The 20,088-nt window shown below is 42.9% G+C and overlaps 2 protein-coding genes across 5 annotated transcripts in view; one reads left to right on the forward strand and one right to left on the reverse strand.

Moving 5' to 3' along the window:
* akt3a (v-akt murine thymoma viral oncogene homolog 3a) overlaps positions 1–18,714 on the forward strand; it is a 104,474-nt gene extending 85,760 nt beyond the window's left edge. For all 3 annotated transcript variants that reach the window (XM_058381328.1, XM_058381338.1, XM_058381346.1), the window contains 4 exons: positions 11,284–11,498; positions 12,585–12,672; positions 13,054–13,156; positions 15,006–18,714. In XM_058381328.1, coding sequence (XP_058237311.1) covers positions 11,284–11,498; positions 12,585–12,672; positions 13,054–13,156; positions 15,006–15,091 — 492 coding nt within the window. In that variant the 3' untranslated portion in view covers positions 15,092–18,714. The remainder of the gene's footprint in view (positions 1–11,283; positions 11,499–12,584; positions 12,673–13,053; positions 13,157–15,005) is intronic.
* A 603-nt stretch (positions 18,715–19,317) lies between these two features.
* The window catches only part of sdccag8 (SHH signaling and ciliogenesis regulator sdccag8), a 55,191-nt gene continuing 54,420 nt past the window's right edge, over positions 19,318–20,088 (reverse strand). For both annotated transcript variants that reach the window (XM_058381316.1, XM_058381308.1), the window contains exon 18: positions 19,318–20,088. This exon is cut by the window's right edge and continues 319 nt beyond it. The gene's annotated coding sequence lies outside the window, so the exon portion shown is untranslated.

Raw genomic sequence — 20,088 nt, forward strand, 5'->3', positions numbered from 1 at the left:
GGTTGTGTTGGTGATATTGGTAGTGTTAGGGATGGTGCTGGTGGTGTTGGTGATGATGGTGTTAGGGATAGTGCAGGTGGTGTTGGTGATATTGGTAGTGTTAGGGATGGTGCTGGTGGCGTTAGGGATAGTGCTGGTTGTGTTGGTTATATTGGTAGTGTTAGGGATGGTGCTGGTGGTGTTGGGGATGGTGGTGTTGGTTATATTGGTAGTGTTAGGGATGGTGGTGTTGGTTATATTGGTAGTGTTAGGGATGGTGCTGGTGGTGTTAGGGATGATGGTGTTGGTTATATTGGTAGTGTTAGGGATGGTGCTGGTGGTGTTAGGGATGGTGGTGTTGGTTATATTGGTAGTGTTAGGGATGGTGCTGGTGGTGTTTGTTATATTGGTAGTGTTAGGGATAGTGCTGGTTGTGTTGGTGATATTGGTAGTGTTAGGGATGGTGCTGGTGGCGTTAGGGATAGTGCTGGTTGTGTTGGTGATGATGGTGTTAGGGATAGTGCAGGTGGTGTTGGTGATATTGGTAGTGTTAGGGATGGTGCTGGTGGCGTTAGGGATAGTGCTGGTTGTGTTGGTTATATTGGTAGTGTTAGGGATGGTGCTGGTGGTGTTGGGGATGGTGGTGTTGGTTATATTGGTAGTGTTAGGGATGGTGGTGTTGGTGATATTGGTAGTGTTAGGGATGGTGCTGGTGGTGTTGGTTATATTGGTAGTGTTAGGGATGATGTTGATGGTGCTGATGATGGTTGTTAGTGGTGGTGATGGTGGTGTTAGGGATGGTGTTGATGGTGCTGATGATGGTTGTTAGTGGTGGTGCTGGTGATGGTGGTGTTAGGGATGGTGTTGATGGTGCTGATGATGGTTGTTAGTGGTGGTGATGGTGGTGTTAGGGATGGTGTTGATGGTGCTGATGATGGTTGTTAGTGGTGGTGATGGTGGTGTTAGGGATGGTGTTGATGGTGCTGATGGTGGTTGTTAGTGGTGGTGATGGTGGTGTTAGGGATGGTGTTGATGGTGCTGATGATGGTTGTTAGTTGTGTTAGGGATGGTGTTGATGGTGCTGATGATGGTTGTTAGTGGTGGTGATGGTGGTGTTAGGGATGGTGTTGATGGTGCTGATGATGGTTGTTAGTGGTGGTGATGGTGGTGTTAGGGATGGTGTTGATGGTGCTGATGATGGTTGTTAGTGGTGGTGATGGTGGTGTTAGGGATGGTGTTGATGGTGCTGATGATGGTTGTTAGTGGTGGTGATGGTGGTGTTAGGGATGGTGTTGATGGTGCTGATGATGGTTGTTAGTGGTGGTGATGGTGGTGTTAGGGATGGTGTTGATGGTGCTGATGATGGTTGTTAGTGGTGGTGATGGTGGTGTTAGGGATGGTGTTGATGGTGCTGATGATGGTTGTTAGTGGTGGTGATGGTGGTGTTAGGGATGGTGTTGATGGTGCTGATGATGGTTGTTAGTGATGGTGATGGTGGTGTTAGGGATGGTGTTGATGGTGCTGATGATGGTTGTTAGTGGTGGTGATGGTGGTGTTAGGGATGGTGTTGATGATGGTTGTTAGTGGTGGTGATGGTGGTGTTAGGGATGGTGTTGATGGTGCTGATGATGGTTGTTAGTGGTGGTGATGGTGGTGTTAGGGATGGTGATGGTGGTGTTAGGGATGGTGCTGATGATGGTTGTTAGTGGTGGTGATGGTGGTGTTAGGGATGGTGTTGATGGTGCTGATGATGGTTGTTAGTGGTGGTGATGGTGGTGTTAGGGATGGTGCTGATGATGGTTGTTAGTGGTGGTGATGGTGGTGTTAGGGATGGTGTTGATGGTGCTGATGATGGTTGTTAGTGGTGGTGATGGTGGTGTTAGGGATGGTGTTGATGGTGCTGATGATGGTTGTTAGTGGTGGTGATGGTGGTGTTAGGGATGATGTTGATGGTGCTGATGGTGGTTGTTAGTGGTGGTGATGGTGGTGTTAGGGATGGTGTTGATGGTGCTGATGATGGTTGTTAGTGGTGGTGATGGTGGTGTTAGGGATGGTGTTGATGGTGCTGATGATGGTTGTTAGTGGTGGTGATGGTGGTGTTAGGGATGGTGTTGATGGTGCTGATGATGGTTGTTAGTGGTGGTGATGGTGGTGTTAGGGATGGTGTTGATGGTGCTGATGATGGTTGTTAGTGGTGGTGATGGTGGTGTTAGGGATGGTGTTGATGGTGCTGATGATGGTTGTTAGTGGTGGTGATGGTGGTGTTAGGGATGGTGTTGATGGTGCTGATGATGGTTGTTAGTGGTGGTGATGGTGGTGTTAGGGATGGTGTTGATGGTGCTGATGATGGTTGTTAGTGGTGGTGATGGTGGTGTTAGGGATGGTGTTGATGGTGCTGATGATGGTTGTTAGTGGTGGTGATGGTGGTGTTAGGGATGGTGTTGATGGTGCTGATGATGGTTGTTAGTGGTGGTGATGGTGGTGTTAGGGATGGTGTTGATGGTGCTGATGATGGTTGTTAGTGGTGGTGATGGTGGTGTTAGGGATGGTGTTGATGGTGCTGATGATGGTTGTTAGTGGTGGTGATGGTGGTGTTAGGGATGGTGTTGATGGTGCTGATGATGGTTGTTAGTGGTGGTGATGGTGGTGTTAGGGATGGTGTTGATGGTGCTGATGATGGTTGTTAGTGGTGGTGATGGTGGTGTTAGGGATGGTGTTGATGGTGCTGATGATGGTTGTTAGTGGTGGTGATGGTGGTGTTAGGGATGGTGTTGATGGTGCTGATGATGGTTGTTAGTGGTGGTGATGGTGGTGTTAGGGATGGTGTTGATGGTGCTGATGATGGTTGTTAGTGGTGGTGATGGTGGTGTTAGGGATGGTGTTGATGGTGCTGATGGTGGTTGTTAGTGGTGGTGATGGTGGTGTTAGGGATGGTGTTGATGGTGCTGATGATGGTTGTTGGTGGTGATGGTGGTGTTAGGGATGGTGTTGATGGTGCTGATGATGGTTGTTAGTGGTGGTGATGGTGGTGTTAGGGATGGTGTTGATGGTGCTGATGATGGTTGTTAGTGGTGGTGATGGTGGTGTTAGGGATGGTGTTGATGGTGCTGATGATGGTTGTTAGTGGTGGTGATGGTGGTGTTAGGGATGGTGTTGATGGTGCTGATGGTTGTTAGTGGTGGTGATGGTGGTGTTAGGGATGGTGTTGATGGTGCTGATGGTGGTGTTAGTGGATGGTGTTGATGGTGCTGATGATGGTTGTTGGTGGTGATGGTGGTGTTAGGGATGGTGTTGATGGTGCTGATGATGGTTGTTAGTGGTGGTGATGGTGGTGTTAGGGATGGTGTTGATGGTGCTGATGATGGTTGTTAGTGGTGGTGATGGTGGTGTTAGGGATGGTGGTGATGGTGGTGATGGTTGTTAGTGGTGGTGATGGTGGTGTTAGGGATGGTGTTGATGGTGCTGATGATGGTTGTTAGTGGTGGTGATGGTGGTGTTAGGGATGGTGCTGATGATGGTTGTTAGTGGTGGTGATGGTGGTGTTAGGGATGGTGTTGATGGTGCTGATGATGGTTGTTAGTGGTGGTGATGGTGGTGTTAGGGATGGTGTTGATGGTGCTGATGATGGTTGTTAGTGGTGGTGATGGTGGTGTTAGGGATGGTGTTGATGGTGCTGATGATGGTTGTTAGTGGTGGTGATGGTGGTGTTAGGGATGGTGTTGATGGTGCTGATGATGGTTGTTAGTGGTGGTGATGGTGGTGTTAGGGATGGTGTTGATGGTGCTGATGATGGTTGTTAGTGGTGGTGATGGTGGTGTTAGGGATGGTGTTGATGGTGCTGATGATGGTTGTTAGTGGTGGTGATGGTGGTGTTAGGGATGGTGTTGATGGTGCTGATGATGGTTGTTAGTGATGGTGATGGTGGTGTTAGGGATGGTGTTGATGGTGCTGATGATGGTTGTTAGTGGTGGTGATGGTGGTGTTAGGGATGGTGTTGATGATGGTTGTTAGTGGTGGTGATGGTGGTGTTAGGGATGGTGTTGATGGTGCTGATGATGGTTGTTAGTGGTGGTGATGGTGGTGTTAGGGATGGTGATGGTGGTGTTAGGGATGGTGCTGATGATGGTTGTTAGTGGTGGTGATGGTGGTGTTAGGGATGGTGTTGATGGTGCTGATGATGGTTGTTAGTGGTGGTGATGGTGGTGTTAGGGATGGTGTTGATGGTGCTGATGGTGGTTGTTAGTGGTGGTGATGGTGGTGTTAGGGATGGTGTTGATGGTGCTGATGATGGTTGTTAGTGGTGGTGATGGTGGTGTTAGGGATGGTGTTGATGGTGCTGATGATGGTTGTTAGTGGTGGTGATGGTGGTGTTAGGGATGGTGTTGATGGTGCTGATGATGGTTGTTAGTGGTGGTGATGGTGGTGTTAGGGATGGTGTTGATGGTGCTGATGATGGTTGTTAGTGGTGGTGATGGTGGTGTTAGGGATGGTGTTGATGGTGCTGATGATGGTTGTTAGTGGTGGTGATGGTGGTGTTAGGGATGGTGTTGATGGTGCTGATGGTGGTTGTTAGTGGTGGTGATGGTGGTGTTAGGGATGGTGTTGATGGTGCTGATGATGGTTGTTAGTGGTGGTGATGGTGGTGTTAGGGATGGTGTTGATGGTGCTGATGATGGTTGTTAGTGGTGGTGATGGTGGTGTTAGGGATGGTGTTGATGGTGCTGATGGTGGTTGTTAGTGGTGGTGATGGTGGTGTTAGGGATGGTGTTGATGGTGCTGATGATGGTTGTTAGTGGTGGTGATGGTGGTGTTAGGGATGGTGTTGATGGTGCTGATGATGGTTGTTAGTGGTGGTGATGGTGGTGTTAGGGATGGTGCTGATGATGGTTGTTAGTGGTGGTGATGGTGGTGTTAGGGATGATGTTGATGGTGCTGATGGTGGTTGTTAGTGGTGGTGATGGTGGTGTTAGGGATGGTGTTGATGGTGCTGATGATGGTTGTTAGTGGTGGTGATGGTGGTGTTAGGGATGGTGTTGATGGTGCTGATGATGGTTGTTAGTGGTGGTGATGGTGGTGTTAGGGATGGTGTTGATGGTGCTGATGATGGTTGTTAGTGGTGGTGATGGTGGTGTTAGGGATGGTGTTGATGGTGCTGATGATGGTTGTTAGTGGTGGTGATGGTGGTGTTAGGGATGGTGTTGATGGTGCTGATGATGGTTGTTAGTGGTGGTGATGGTGGTGTTAGGGATGGTGTTGATGGTGCTGATGATGGTTGTTAGTGGTGGTGATGGTGGTGTTAGGGATGGTGTTGATGGTGCTGATGATGGTTGTTAGTGGTGGTGATGGTGGTGTTAGGGATGGTGCTGATGATGGTTGTTAGTGGTGGTGATGGTGGTGTTAGGGATGGTGTTGATGGTGCTGATGATGGTTGTTAGTGGTGGTGATGGTGGTGTTAGGGATGGTGTTGATGGTGCTGATGGTGGTTGTTAGTGGTGGTGATGGTGGTGTTAGGGATGGTGTTGATGGTGCTGATGGTGGTTGTTAGTGGTGGTGGATGTGACTAAATGTTTTGTAACAGAGCTGGAAAGCTGAAACTGTTTTTCTCTGGCTTTTGGAAACAGCATCATATCACTCCTTCTGTAAGACGAGATAAATTATAGCTGGTGCTCCTGATTCCTACGGTAAGGAATGAAAAAAAAAAAAGAACTGAAAATTTCCACAGATCTTTATACACAAGGTCAGAAGACAGAGTTAACTGATCGTATGCAGTGGAAGCACAGTGGCATCACACACACACACACACACACACACACACACACACACACACACACTCTTCACTGGTTACTGCTGAATTAAAGGCAATGTAAACATCATGGTAAAGAATTGCAGCTCTGGCTGTTTGCTTTCACGGTGAAATACGGAGGTGTGCAATTTGACAACAATGATGCTACGCTTTCACAACAAATCGTCTCCTTCATGACAGCGTTGTGAGTCAGTGTACGTATGTGGTCCACGCCTGTCCGTTCACACCTCAAGAGTCACACACACACTCACACAATCACACACACGCCCAACAGCCATATGGACTCTAGTTGTACTGTTCCCAAATTATTCACAATGCTGAATTATGGTCAGTCATTAGTCTTTATTTACACCTGGTTGCAGTTAATGGAAAGCATTTTCTTTCCTCCTGTATTCGCACACTGAGCTACGAGTGCGTCTTTGAAACAATCGTACAAATCCAGAATTCTTCCTCGGTTCAGTTCTCATGTCATGCTCTTACAGCAGCAAATCTGATCTGTTGCTTGTCCGCCATGGAGCAAGACTCCTAGCTCGCAGCTCGTCCTCTTCACCCAGGCGTGCTCTGGTTTGCCCAGAGTTCAGTGGCTAAATCCATATTAATGAAGAGGAGCGAGAGAGTGGGCTCGGGGCGGAGGCGGGAGTGGGTGAGGAAGGGGGTGAAGTATAGATTCTGCTCGTGGAAAGAAAAAAAAAGTACAGAAGACAATTTGGCGCAGCATTTTGTTTTGCTCAGCCTGGCCACTGTGCCAGGAGATGATTTGAGTGTTGGTTATTTTTCACAAGAGTATGTGATTGCACAAAAAAGTAGATGCTAAACAGAGGCAGATGGTGGCAGATGGGGGAGGTTGGAAGAAGGTGGCTGGGAAACCTGGAAATCTATACTGCCGTACTGGTGTAAAAATAACAGAGCACAGCCTGAGCCAGTGAGCCAAGTTCCAGAGATGCAAAGTAGAGGGGGATTAAAGAGAGAGAAGGAGAAAAAGAGAGAGAGAGGGAGAGAGAGATTGGAGGATGGGATGATGATTTCTTTCCTTTTCGTGATATGATGCGCATGAAAATGGAATAGTTTGACCAAGTAATACACTATGGCTATCACCAAATCCTTCTTTTATGTAAATGTAAATGATAAGTCACATTAGCTTAATATGTAATTATATAATATTAACGACAGATGATAGGAACGGAGCCGGTGCCAGTCTACTGTATGATAATGACGTTAATTATTTCCATAGTACATCAACATGAAACACACGTATGATTGAGTGGGCTGGCAATTAAAACAAGGAGCAGTTGAAGCTGTGTGTATCTGAATGTATGAGTAGAGCCTGAAGCATAATGATATTCATATACATATACAGGTAGATCCTCTGGTCCTTTCCTAATCCCCCTGTGTGTGTGTGTATATAAACGTGTGTGTGTGTGAGAGAGAGAGAGAGAGAGAGATCATCCATGTTCCCCAGCCAAGATGGGCTAAGCTGATGGAGGCTGCTTGTTCCACTGCCCTGCTGGTGGAGCGGCAGGCTCTCTGTGCCACTCGCTCCTCTGCCAGCCTTGCCCATGGGCGAGTGGTGGGAGCAGCAGCAGTGCCACATGGCAGTGGGAGCAGGGGCCTGTTCTGGAACAGGGGGACCCCAACCGGCCCCGTGTGTGTTAATCGCATCCCTGCCTGCAGCCGAGCTGCTCACACCCGCTCGCAGGACAAACAGCCTGCGCTCTCTCTCTCTCTCTCTCTCTCTCTCTCTCTCCCCCTCTCCACACACACACACACACACGGCATAGCCTCCATAATCTTTACATTGTTCTCAAAGTGACTTGAAGTGTGTTTTTAATTCGCCAACAGTGATGGACCTGCCCTCATAGAGTTATATTTATGTATTTATTTATTTATTTATTTATTAAGGAAGTATTAAAAAGTTTGCCTGGTCACCTGAATTGAACTGATTTAATCCACACTGAAGAACAAGCAGGTATAATGAGCAGGTCAGGAGTTGTGTTGGTAAAAATCCAGGAATAAGGCACTCTGTAATGCTAATAACTAGCTGTATGCTGTACATGTTGAGCTTGATATGTGAATAGTTGAATTATGTGCATAAAATTAATGTGTTGCTTGGTTCAGTGACTATTTCTTTTCTTATTAAAAGTTCGAGACCCTTCCTTTTTTTTTTTTTTTTTGTTTCTAATGTAGTCCTGTCCCACATGCGCAGAGACAAGTGCACTGAGTTAAGGACAGTAATGACTTGCTGTGAAGTGAGATCATTCAACACCACACACAGCACAGACTCCTGTACACTGGGACGTGTGTGATTACATCACTCTGTGCTGGACTGTACACTGTGTACTTCATGCCTAGGATAACTCCATAATTTGACTTTTTAGTAGCAGTTCTTGTCTGAGTGAGCTGTCTATTTGGCAGTAGTATGGAAGTAATAAGCAACTGATGGCATCAATAACGAGCACTAGCTTTGTACAATCTGTGCCATTTTCTATTTTTCTCCTTTTGCAAGTTAAAGGTTTGACACGTACTAAACTGAACAGCATTTCTGCACTGACAGCATCAAATGTAGAAACCAGATGGAGGCTACGTGTGTAACAGCTCTATTTATTTATATTAATAGACTAAATGCTGTTTTGTTAACTTATAATCTATGGAGCTGGTAGTTGGAAACAGTATATGCATCTGCTGGATTTTGTACCGCCTGAAACGATGTTTATTTTCAATTAAAAAAAGAAGGAAAGAAAGGAAGGAAGAAAGCAGGTAAAGTGTGTGTTTTTGATGCCGTCTTGTTTGAATGTTAAAGGCTGTTCCTCTTCACGTGAGCTCGTCATCCTTGCTTAATCAGGCAGCCAGCGCTGGGCCTCAGTGCGAACTCGCACAGCTCTACCTGCTCTTAAAGATCAGAGAGGAGACATCGTTATCACTCGACTCCCAGCATATGTTTAACTGGCTCGCGGCCAGCCAGCCTTGTCATTAGTCAGACATATTAATCAGGAAGCTCCCTCTGAAGAGCTGCCTCTCACTCGTACTCCTTCAGCTACTGCTGCCCCTCTCCCTCCTCTGTGTGTGTGTGTGTGTGTGTGTCAGGTGTGTTAGCGAGGAAGCAACTACCGCCAAGCCTAGCACAAAGCTTTGATCTCGTGATGGTGTAGAAGTTGAAGCCTCTGTGTCCAGGTTCCAAGCCGTCGCTTGGTTCAGGTGGAGTGACCTCTGATCCACGCAGCTCACACACCAGAGCCTCTGGCAGCATTTATTTGTTTATTTTTTTTATGTTTATTTATTTAATTACTTTAACCAACGAGTGGGAGATGGAGCAGTAGGAAGTCAGCTCGTTCACGCAAGCACTTTGTGTTGGGTGTGATTCTCAGAAGTCTCGCCACTCTCCAGACATTTTGAGTAATTATTGAGGTTTTTTTTTTTTTTTTTTTGGTTCCGACTGCCAAAAGATGGTACTTGCAGAAATTAAAATCTAGATTATGTTTCTTTCTTTCTTTCTTTCTTTTTTTTTTTTTTAAAACAACCGAGCAGCCTTTTTGGTGCCGCTTTATTAATTATGCATTAGTATAACGTAACAACTGAGGAAGTGCACAATTAGGGAAGGAGAGATGCATGTTTATTAATCAGGAAACTCCCTCTTGAAGAACTGTTTCTTCATTTATTTTTTTTTTTATATTTATTTTGCTTTATCTTGATATTATTCTTTTTTTCGTATGTGAATTCTGTGCCTCGTCTTTTATGGAACTCACTCATTTCTCCTTGGGATCAGTAAAGTGCTATTTTATCTACTCTAAATACACACACACATAAATATGTACATAAAATGTAGTTGTAGCTGTACAAGTATATCTAGACAGTTTAATGTGTGACTCTACTCTAAATTGTGTACCATATTTGTGTTGGAAAATCTTAACCCAGTTGGATAAACACAGTTGTGTATACTCCATACTAACTATAGACAAAGGTATAAAATATATTTATAGAAAAAGTATTGTAGTATTTGCATTTGTAGAGCTTTAATAACTCAAATAAAACAAAATGCAAATAATTTGTAAACAAATTGCGTTAATGCTTTGGCTAAATAACATTAAGAAATCAGTATTTGGTGGAATAACCAAAATAATAATGATAATAATAATAAATAATGCGTTTTGTCTCCATGCTTTCCACCAGTTATTCACGTTGCTGTTGGGGAACTCTTTTTGCAAAAAAGCAGCTCAGCTTTGCTTGATGGTTTGTGACCATCCATCTTCCTCTTGATGACATTCCAGAGGTTTTCAATAGGGTTCAACTCTGGAGATTGGGCAGTGGGCTCTTTTTTTTTTTTTTTCCCCAGAGATGTATATAATGTAGTTGTAGCTTCACAAGTATATCTTGACAGTTTAATCTGTGACTCGACTCTAATGTTTGTACCATATTTGTGTTGGAAAATCTTAACCCAGGTAGATAAACACAGTTGTGTAATTTAAAGGCATGTCCATACTAGATATAGAGAGGTGTATATGGTGTATTTATTTTTTAAATATATGCTTATTGCTACAACACTACAAAATAGTTGAGCATTTCCATATGATGAATTTATTGCTCTGAGTATTTTAGTGTTGTCTCACTTTGGTGCATTTGCACTTGATGTAGTCTATTACGTTTTGCACCTGTATTTGAGACAAAAGAAAAAACAGATAAAGCAATGAACATTTCGTACCGCAGTGCTGTGATCCGTCTCTGACGGTGCTGCATGTCCAGTCACTATGAGGTGGACAAATTCTGAATGTAATATTAGTTAGCTCATCAGACATGTAAAAGCTCCAATGTTTTTGTTGCCTGGAAACCTACCTGACTAAGTGGTAAGTAATGTAACGTGAAAGCATGCTGCAGACCAGTTAATAAATTAAGATTAATGAAAACAAAAGTCGACGTGAATTCCTACGGAAGGGACGGCTGCGTGTAGCCAATCACGATCTGTTTTCTAATGTTGTGTTTGTGCTCTCAGCAAACAGGAAGTCATTAGTCAGTGAGCTTGGTGTCTGTCTTTGCTGCGAGGAAGCAATAAGGAGAGTTACTGTATGTGGATGCTTTATATTGAACTTTTTTTTGCTCAGTTTCTTCAGTGTTTTCCCTCTGAGAATGTTCTGTGTGTTTATTTGAACATCGTCCATGTCATTTATGATCGCTAATTAATCCGCCTAGTAAAAATAGTTCTACCCACAGCCACACTGCCACTCGGCCAACACCGCTTGTTTGCTGAATGTCAACAGGAAGTAGAAAAATGTTGTTTTTTTTTCTCTGGTTGGTGGTAGAGAGAAAAAAAAAATATTGATCAGCAGCTCTGATTGTTGTATTATAATTTAGGTAAAATTACACAGTTTTTAGAGACATTTCATATAAAATGCACCACTTTGATACTTGGTATGCAATACGCACATGTGCCTCAGTGTGTGGAGTGTTTAAGTGATGTGATACACTGTGGTGTGTGTGTGTGTGTGTGTGTGTGTGTGTATGTCACTCATCAGGTGCTGGAGGATAATGATTATGGCCGTGCAGTAGACTGGTGGGGTTTGGGTGTGGTGATGTATGAGATGATGTGTGGCAGGCTACCCTTCTACAATCAGGACCACGAGAAGCTTTTCGAGCTCATCCTTATGGAGGACATCAAGTTCCCCAGGACGCTGTCGGCCGATGCCAAGTCTCTGCTGTCGGGCCTGCTCATCAAAGACCCGAACAAGAGGTACAGCTCAGTTAACATTCACACATTTACATCATCATTACACAAGTCATAATACTGTACAGTATAGCAGCAGTAAGTCGCATGCACATTTTTATTTTGTTTGAATGAGTTCACACGCGCATCATTCTGTCATAAAAATTCAATTCATATCAATGCGTCATACTTTCACATACACGTTCTGTCCACTCTGTGTAAATATGATTACACTCACCAGGCTTATGACACGTCTCCTCTTCTTCACGAACTGGATCAGGCTTATCAGTTACACGCTAATGCAGCAGGTCTCTGTATCACGTTACTTCCTGCATGTAGTGGACTGTGCTGTATAGACCTCATTTATAAGCTGAATATGAACAGATTTATCGTGATGAAGTGTCAGGAAGGTGTGATGCACGTTACATGTGATCAGCGTATACACACACACACACACACACACACGAGCATGAAGTAACTTTAGCTGGAAAATTTCTCTTTGCTTTGGGCTTCCACACAAACTTTTACACACAACTTTACTAAACGTTTAAGGCCCATCATTTACAAATAAAAAAGAAGATTTATTACACATCGATCTTATTCACAGTTAAGCGGTAGATTCAAGTTTTAATGCAATGATATGTAAAAGATTCTCCTGACAGAAAAGTAACACTCATTATATAGAGTACTAGAGTTGAAATATTATATTACATGTATATAATAACTCATTCAGTAATGTTATTCAGAATAGAAAGTCAGCAGCCTTCAATCATTTTTTCCCACAGCTCCTAGGCCTGATGTTATTTAAATACGTAAAACAAATATGTTGTTCTGTGAAAAAAATCTGACTTACAATAAATATTTTCTGCTTAGAGTTTTAAATATCTCAGTAATTCATTTTTAAAATATCAGAATGTGTGTATGATGATGTTTTTATTCAGCTTTATAGCACTAATGAAACGTGGTGATTGAGTAAAGCAGTGATTTTTTTTTTTCCTGTCCAGAACCCAGCTTTGAATTTCTATAATCATCATAAACGTACACATGCTCTGCTTTAAATATGAACGTTGAATGTTCTTCTACCACATTCAGCTTCTCACGTTTTACCCACAGACTTGGCGGAGGTCCAGACGATGCTAAAGAAATAATGCGACACAGTTTCTTTGCTGCGGTCGACTGGCAAGATGTTTATGATAAAAAGGTAAACTTCGCCGAGGTTTCTCTGAAGCTGTGCTGCTTCTCTCTTAGATCATATTTAGAAGAGCATTAACAGCATTTTTTTTTTCTCCTTATCCTGTTAAAAAGGCATTAATGTGATCAGTGGATTGATTTATGAATAGTTAATAGTGCAACATTAGTCAGAGTGGTTGTCTGCTCCGAGACTGAAATATCCCCCTGAAGGCAGAGAGAAGACAATGTGTGTGTAGAGGAGGCGCTGTGTAAAAACTCAGAGGTGTAAGATTGAGCCCTGCAGCTCCCGTACAACACGCAGTGTTACACCTGCACAAACAGGTGCTCTGTGTTGTGTGTGTGTGTTTTTTCTTTTCATCACTCCGGCGTTTTCTCACACTTCCTTCCTCAGCTCATACCTCCCTTCAAGCCTCAGGTGTCGTCAGAGACGGATACCAGATATTTTGACGAGGAGTTCACGGCACAGACGATTACAATAACTCCCCCTGAAAAATGTAAGTGTGCCGTTTCTATCATCATCCCTCTCTCTATTCACGTGAACACACACTCCAGCATGAGGTCTCTGCTGAACCTGATGGCACAGGGACACTTCCACAACCACACTGAACATTTTTAGTGTTGAATATTCAAGATTCTGCATTATTTCTAGCGGTCTATTTAAATGTAAGCAAGTGTGTGATATTGATCATGTTAACTGCTCTGTACAAACACTCAGATTTATCCTCACGTCTAATGTCTTCTACTGAAACACGTGTTCAGACGATTTCATCTAAAACAGATCATGAGATTTTGTCCACACTTTTGTGGAGTCCATGCCGGCTCGAGTGAAAACAAGGAGACGAAACAAATACTGATCGACTCTGAAACTCATACACATATCAGAAGATTCTACTTTTCCGCACAAGTTTGTCGTCTGAAATATAATTTGTAATGAAAATAGTTATATAAAATTAGAAAATAGAAGCATTTTACTCGCGCTCTCACTCGTATGTGTGGGAAAAGCCTTCACATGGTCAGAATTATGCATTTTTATTTTCTACTACAGCCGAGAGAAAAAGGCTGTTTTGTGAAACCAAGATAAATGTTTAATGCAATATCCTGTACCAAAAAAATCAAGTGGGAGAAGGTTTTAGGCAAAGAAAATAATAATAAAAAAAAAACACTTACTTAACACTCCTTTCAGTTCAGGGGTTCAGTTCAGTTCTACCAACAACTTAGTTCATTCTTCCTTACAATAAATGCTCCAGATCTATTTTCTCCCTTCTGCACAGCCGTCTTCAGGTCATTTTACAGGATTTAGGTCTGAGCTCTTCCCAAAATGTTCCTCTTCTGAAGCTATACAGAATAATTGCTGATTCATAAAATACTTCCCTTAACATCTTAGCCATCATCTGTCCAGCATGTGGTCAGCGTGAGCTCTCTTGTCCTCGGATGATGTGACGGAGAAGGAGCATGTGTCACTTTCACTATAAGATGAAACTTTCCATAACGTGATCTTTTACATAGACCACCACATTTCTTAAACTGGCTTCTTCTGTAACAAAAATGATCTTTGCAGCAGAAATCCTACAGAAGATAAAATAGTAAAAAAATAAAAACATCACACACACACATGTACAATAAGACCATGTCACGTGTACACGGCTCTCACGTGGGTCTGGAAAAGCATGCTCATTTATTGATATGAGTATTGATATTCTGTAAGAGCCAGCACACTAAATCTAGTGGGTTTTTTCATTATTTATTTATTTAGTTGTTTGTTTGTTTGTTTTATTTATTTATTTGTATACATATTCCCTTATTTTCTGCATGCTTATGTAACACTAATGTTTTAACTCTCCATGATAACAGTAACTGACCTTTCAGAGTATTAACAGTACTGAAAATAGAAAGTTTGAAAAGTTTTGAAAAAAATAAAATAAATAAATCAATACAGGGTTTAAAAAAAAAAAGTCTAGAATTATGTTTCCCCCACAATGTATATTTTTGAACAATTAAAGAAGTGACTTGAGAAAGCAGGAGAAAGGTTCAGCGCCCGGCTCTGACAGTTTGGATCGAGTTCTCTGCCAAAGAGAGTGTCGGCTGCCTCGCTGCCAACGAGACTCAGGCTGTTTACCTGTTCTCTGCCACGTTTATGTTCAAACAATCCCTTATAAATATGTGGCTGTCACTTTTATTAGCACTCGATTCTGTTAAGGTGTGTGTTGACGGGAAACTCGACGGCACCTTGGAGAAACTTCTTATAAATGGATTACTAGAAACGGAGCATATGGCTATATATACAGCATGTTTATTGCGCTACAGACTCATTATCAGCTCTGTCTCCTGTGTGTGTGTGTACAGTTGATGAAGATGGGATGGACTGCATGGATAACGAGCGGCGGCCGCATTTCCCTCAGTTCTCCTACTCGGCCAGTGGGAGAGAGTGAGCTCCACACAGCCAGCACTGCCTCATAATCATCATCATCATCGTCATCATCATCATCATCATCACGCTTACCACTGGAACAGACTAGTCCTACAGCTTTTACCCAGTCAGACTTAGCCCAAACAATGCTCCCCTTCTCCACTGGGACTCTACACTCATCATGCTCTACACAGGCCAAGAGCTCCAGGACACGCTTGGCTTTTAATGGTAACAGGAATTTTGCACGTCGGGCTGAGCTGAAGTCCAGTCCGCTTAAACGCCCCAGGCTGCTGGGGAGAAGAACTTTGTTTGTTTGTTTGTTTGTTTACTTTTTGTGTGTTTAGTTTCTGTGTGATTGTGTGTGTGGTTATTTTTCTGCATTGAGATGCTTAAACATGTTCACATGCCTCCTTCATTGGGCGCAAAAGCACTGAAGCTGCAGAGCACCTTTCTATCTAGGGTCCATCACTGTGTGGCTTGAGATTCACACACACTTAAGCGCTGCGGTCTGATACGAAGCGTGAGGTCTGATACGAAGTACAACCGAATGCCTCTCTTCTTTTTTTCTTTTTGTCCAAAACTGCCATAACAGTATACTCAGGCTGCACAGGTGTTGAGTTAACAGTAAACAAGCTTCACTAATAGTCACTCACTTTATCCTAGTTAGGCCACTCGCACCACTGGCACTCGCACCAATCGCGCTAGCATACAAAATCAGCACTGCGACACACAATGTCTGTGTTTATGGCAGTGAAATGTGTGTCAGGATCTGCTGTGTTCAGATGCTCAGCTAGCATTTCTCTCTCACTGTGGCACTGCAGTACTTTCCTTTCTTTTACTTAGTCAGCAAACGGGTCGAGAGAAGAAACACAACAGTGATCAGGGGACGGGGATAAGAAACGGGAAGTGTTTGTGTGTTGGGGGGGGGGTGCATTCTTTCTGTTTATGATGTTCTGAACTGAACAGTCCTGTGAATCTGAGCCATACAGCACTGTACCTCCTGATACTTTAGGTACGTTTGGCTCAGAAAAGCCTCGAGTCACGACAACAATCTGATCCAGCCTGTATGGTGTTGACCGCTTTCTGAATGTTAGCTCGCAGCTCATTACTGTTTCTGTCATTCCATTCCTCCTGATGGTGAAATGACTGATTAGAAGGAGTAAGAGTGGAGCGATCGTCAGTTATTCACGGTACGTTCACTACAGCAGTTCTGATATGAACAAGCTCCGATTTTCCCTTCCACTTAATATAAACTACAAACCTAGTGCAGTTTGCTGTAATCACTCAAGCTCACATCACCTGATCGGAGTGCATAGGCACTGGATTCATGTATCAGGTTAGGGAATGTAGTTAAATAAAATGATTCTATTTATTTGTTCAGATCTGTCCTACTTATATAACGTGTGCTGTCTAAAACGCACCTAAAATGGCTTTAGAATGTAAATTTTGTTTTTGTATTTAAGTTTCTTTGTTCTTTAGTTACGGTGAAGAGGACATCTTCAGGAGCCTCTTCACATCTTGAGCATTGCTTCTTCTTTTTTTTGCACAGAGCCTTTCTGTGGTGAAGTGCTGCATAACCTGGTGACCACAAAAACCACTGCAGAAGATAAAGAACATGGCGCGAGCACTGAGCAGTGACACTCGGAAAGCTTTCGCCCCCCCCCACATGGCCAGTACACTAGCTCTCATCTCCTGGAGGTTAAATAAGCAGTGAGATTGGGAAGGTTATCAGAGCAGGTTTCAGGCTGTGCTTCATATATTTCGAGTCCTGAAGCTACTTCACGCACACGGTCCTGCTATATTTCTCAGCCGGAAGATGGGTGAAGCAGCCGAGCGGTGTAGAGCGAGTCCGTGAAGAGCTGAGCGAGAGGAGATGATGTGAGTTATGAGCAGCAGTTATGAGCCTGATGTTCAGTTTGGTGAGAAGATGTCAGTACGTGTGAGTAATCACGCCCGGATCACGGCGTGTGCATGTGATAGACGTCGGAGAGGAATAACTTCAACGGAAGAATCAGACCAAATCTAAATGTTTTGTGTCTTTATACTGAATGTTTAAAACGGATACTACACTCCCTGATCCTTAATAGCTTAACAGTGTTTCCTGTCAGCGTCTCCTTTTTATTTCAAGAGACCATGGTGTTACGTTTTCCGGTGAGTCTTAGGGTTTAACTGACGCATCATAAGAATGTCAGATGGATCAGGTAACACATATAACATGAGGTGCGGCAAAGTCAGAGTTAGTGTCTGTGTCGAGTTCCTCAGAGTTCACAGCTTTCTTCCCGTCCTTTAAACATGCCAGTAGGCGGACTGACTGCTCTAAATTGCCCCTAGGTGTGAACGAGTGTGTGAATGTGTGTGTGTGCGCACAGTGCCCTTGTATTGGACTGGCGTTCCATCCAGCCTCACACCCGGTGCTGTAGCTCCAGGTTAGCCGTGACGCTGATCAGGATTACTGATTATTAATGAACAAACATTTCACATCGCATTAAGAAGCCCAGCAGTGTTTAAGTGTAAAGAGTTTGAAGTGAATGAGGGGTTCGTGTGGATGCACTGGTTATGGTCTGGTATGACGCTAATGATTATGAGGATGATGGTGTAAGGGATTAAATAATGTTTATGAGGAAGAGGATGTTGCTGTGACGGATTTGACCGTCACGCCTCTGTATGAGAAGCTTAAGACACGTCGATGCAGGTGTGTGTGTGTGTGTGTGTCTCCGAGTTCAGATGGACCGCTATAGTGATGTCACGTTTCTTTGACGGTGAGAGAAGGACAGATGAAATAATCTGCTAATAATGGTAGCATCTGCACTGATATCGAACATGAACTAGTTGCCTTGTTTCCTCGCGGTGGTGAAAGTGTTCCTGCTCTCAGTTGACTGTGCTGATTAAATAAACTGGTGTGGATGAGAAGCTGACAGGACTGTGCTACTGCAAACCACAAGAGCTTCTGTCTTCCAACCTTCTGCTTTCTTTTCACTGATGAAGCTACTCAGTGTGAGGTGAACGGAGTAGACTCTTCACTTTTACTTTCAATTAATTTATCAACTTGAAAATCGTTCCGTTTTTTTTTTTTTTTCCCTGTCTGACGTCAGCGTGTGCTTGTTAGGTACGTTTTGAAAGTAATATCAAATCTGAAAATTGAAGCTTTCTTCTTTGTTATATTTTTGTGTGATGCAGCTGTTTTTCAATGTCCAGTTGGATCACTTGTGTTAAGAATGAAATTGTGATGCTGTTTGTCTAAGAATGTGCTCGTGTGCAGAGACTCTGACTGTGAGAGAGAGACAGAGAGAGAGAGAGAGAGAAAGAGAGAGGGGTGTGTGATGCTGTGTGTTGGTATCTTGCATGTAAGGGACCTGAGTGATGATCCAGTAAAAACTGCACTCTGCTGAAAAGGGCCTTTGGCACTACAGGCCAAAAAAACCACACCATCCACTTTTTAAAATTCCATAGTCGCAAAACTTGGCTTTAAATGATGTATAACAGCACTTTCATGTCCATTTCTCTTTTTCTATAGTTCAGCTAAAAACAAAATAAAGGTCCCTGCTTTAAGTAAAAAAAAAAAAAATAAAAAAAAAAAAAAAAAAGGACTTGAAAGCACACATTCCCTTCACACACTCCTGTTTTTTTTTTTTTTTTTTTTTTTTTTTTAAAAGAGTAAATGTACTTTTGCTTTGTAAAGCGTTACGCTGTGAATGTGATGAGACACTGCCAGGAGTTTTTTTGCTTCGGTGACATTCAGACAGGCCGACTTTTCCAGCTCGCCCTCCCTCCGAGCGTCTCCTGGAGCTTTGTGGGAAAAGTCGGACCTGACCGCTGACACCACCTCAACAATTACTGTCAATGCTCAACTTGCCGATGAGTAGAAACGCAAGGAGCCGTGCTTAAACACAGAAACCTGGTACATAGCCGCACACACACACACACACACTGATTCTTAGGCTGCTGCTGCTGCTGGAATGATGAAATTCCAGCGCAGGTCCGGCGGCCTGCTCCTTCATTGTAGAGGGAAAGATGGAGTAGTGAACTAGTGTGAGAGAAGGACACACACACACACACACACACACACAGTCCTGGCCATGTGAGCTGATGGGTTCCATCCTTACTTACTGCAGGGTCTCGAAGAAATCTTTTACACCTCAACGTACACACTTTGCTGCTACTGTTTGTATCGTCGACAACATTAATTTCTTGTTCTCTTGCTCCTGGTAGTGTATTATGAACAAGCATGAATTGTAAAGTATTTATTTAAAAACAAAAAAGAGAAAAAGAGCAAAAAAAAAAAAAAAAAAAAAAAACCCACGACAAAAAGAAAGAAAGAAATAACTTGTAATTGATTTTACGGCCATGTAGCTTTAGAGTTTGTGACACTTCTTGCCCTTGCTAGCTCTGTCATTAGATCCATGTTAAGATCTAGACATGTGGTTAAGATTTTTTTTTTTTTTATGCAGAAGGGACTTGATCCAAAAAAAACAAAACGAACGGGGAAAAAAAAGCAAACGAAAGACCAACTGTATTACTGGTTGTGATATTTAATGACTAAAAGAGAATGCTTATTTCATGACTATATGGCCCACAAGGATGTGAAAACCGCTGATCTATGAGAAACCTTTTTTGTACACTGAACATCCTTAGTATTTTTACATGTAAATGTATATGATAGGGATGCACATTATTTTCCTTCTTACAGACTGCTTAAATAAAACACTATGTCAATCTGCGCTCATCTTGCCTCTCGTGTTTGCTCTTGCTTCCTTCCTAGCTGAAATATCACCCCGTTTTTCCACACGATTGTTTTTTTTTTAATTTTATTTATTTTCTTTGAATTTCTTCAGCGTTCGAGCGTATAATTCATATCCAGTCGACGGCATCGGATTTGAACATTTATTAACAAAAATTTGTTTGCAAAACAAAGTACCAAACATATAAAAACACATCAAATAAATTAGTTTCAATCTTTACATTAGAAAAATCTACAGTTTTAAATATATTTGTCGGATAAGAAATCCTCAACGTAATTTA

This window comes from Hemibagrus wyckioides, linkage group LG03 (genome assembly GCF_019097595.1).
Source record: "Hemibagrus wyckioides isolate EC202008001 linkage group LG03, SWU_Hwy_1.0, whole genome shotgun sequence".
Lineage (NCBI taxonomy): Eukaryota > Metazoa > Chordata > Actinopteri > Siluriformes > Bagridae > Hemibagrus > Hemibagrus wyckioides.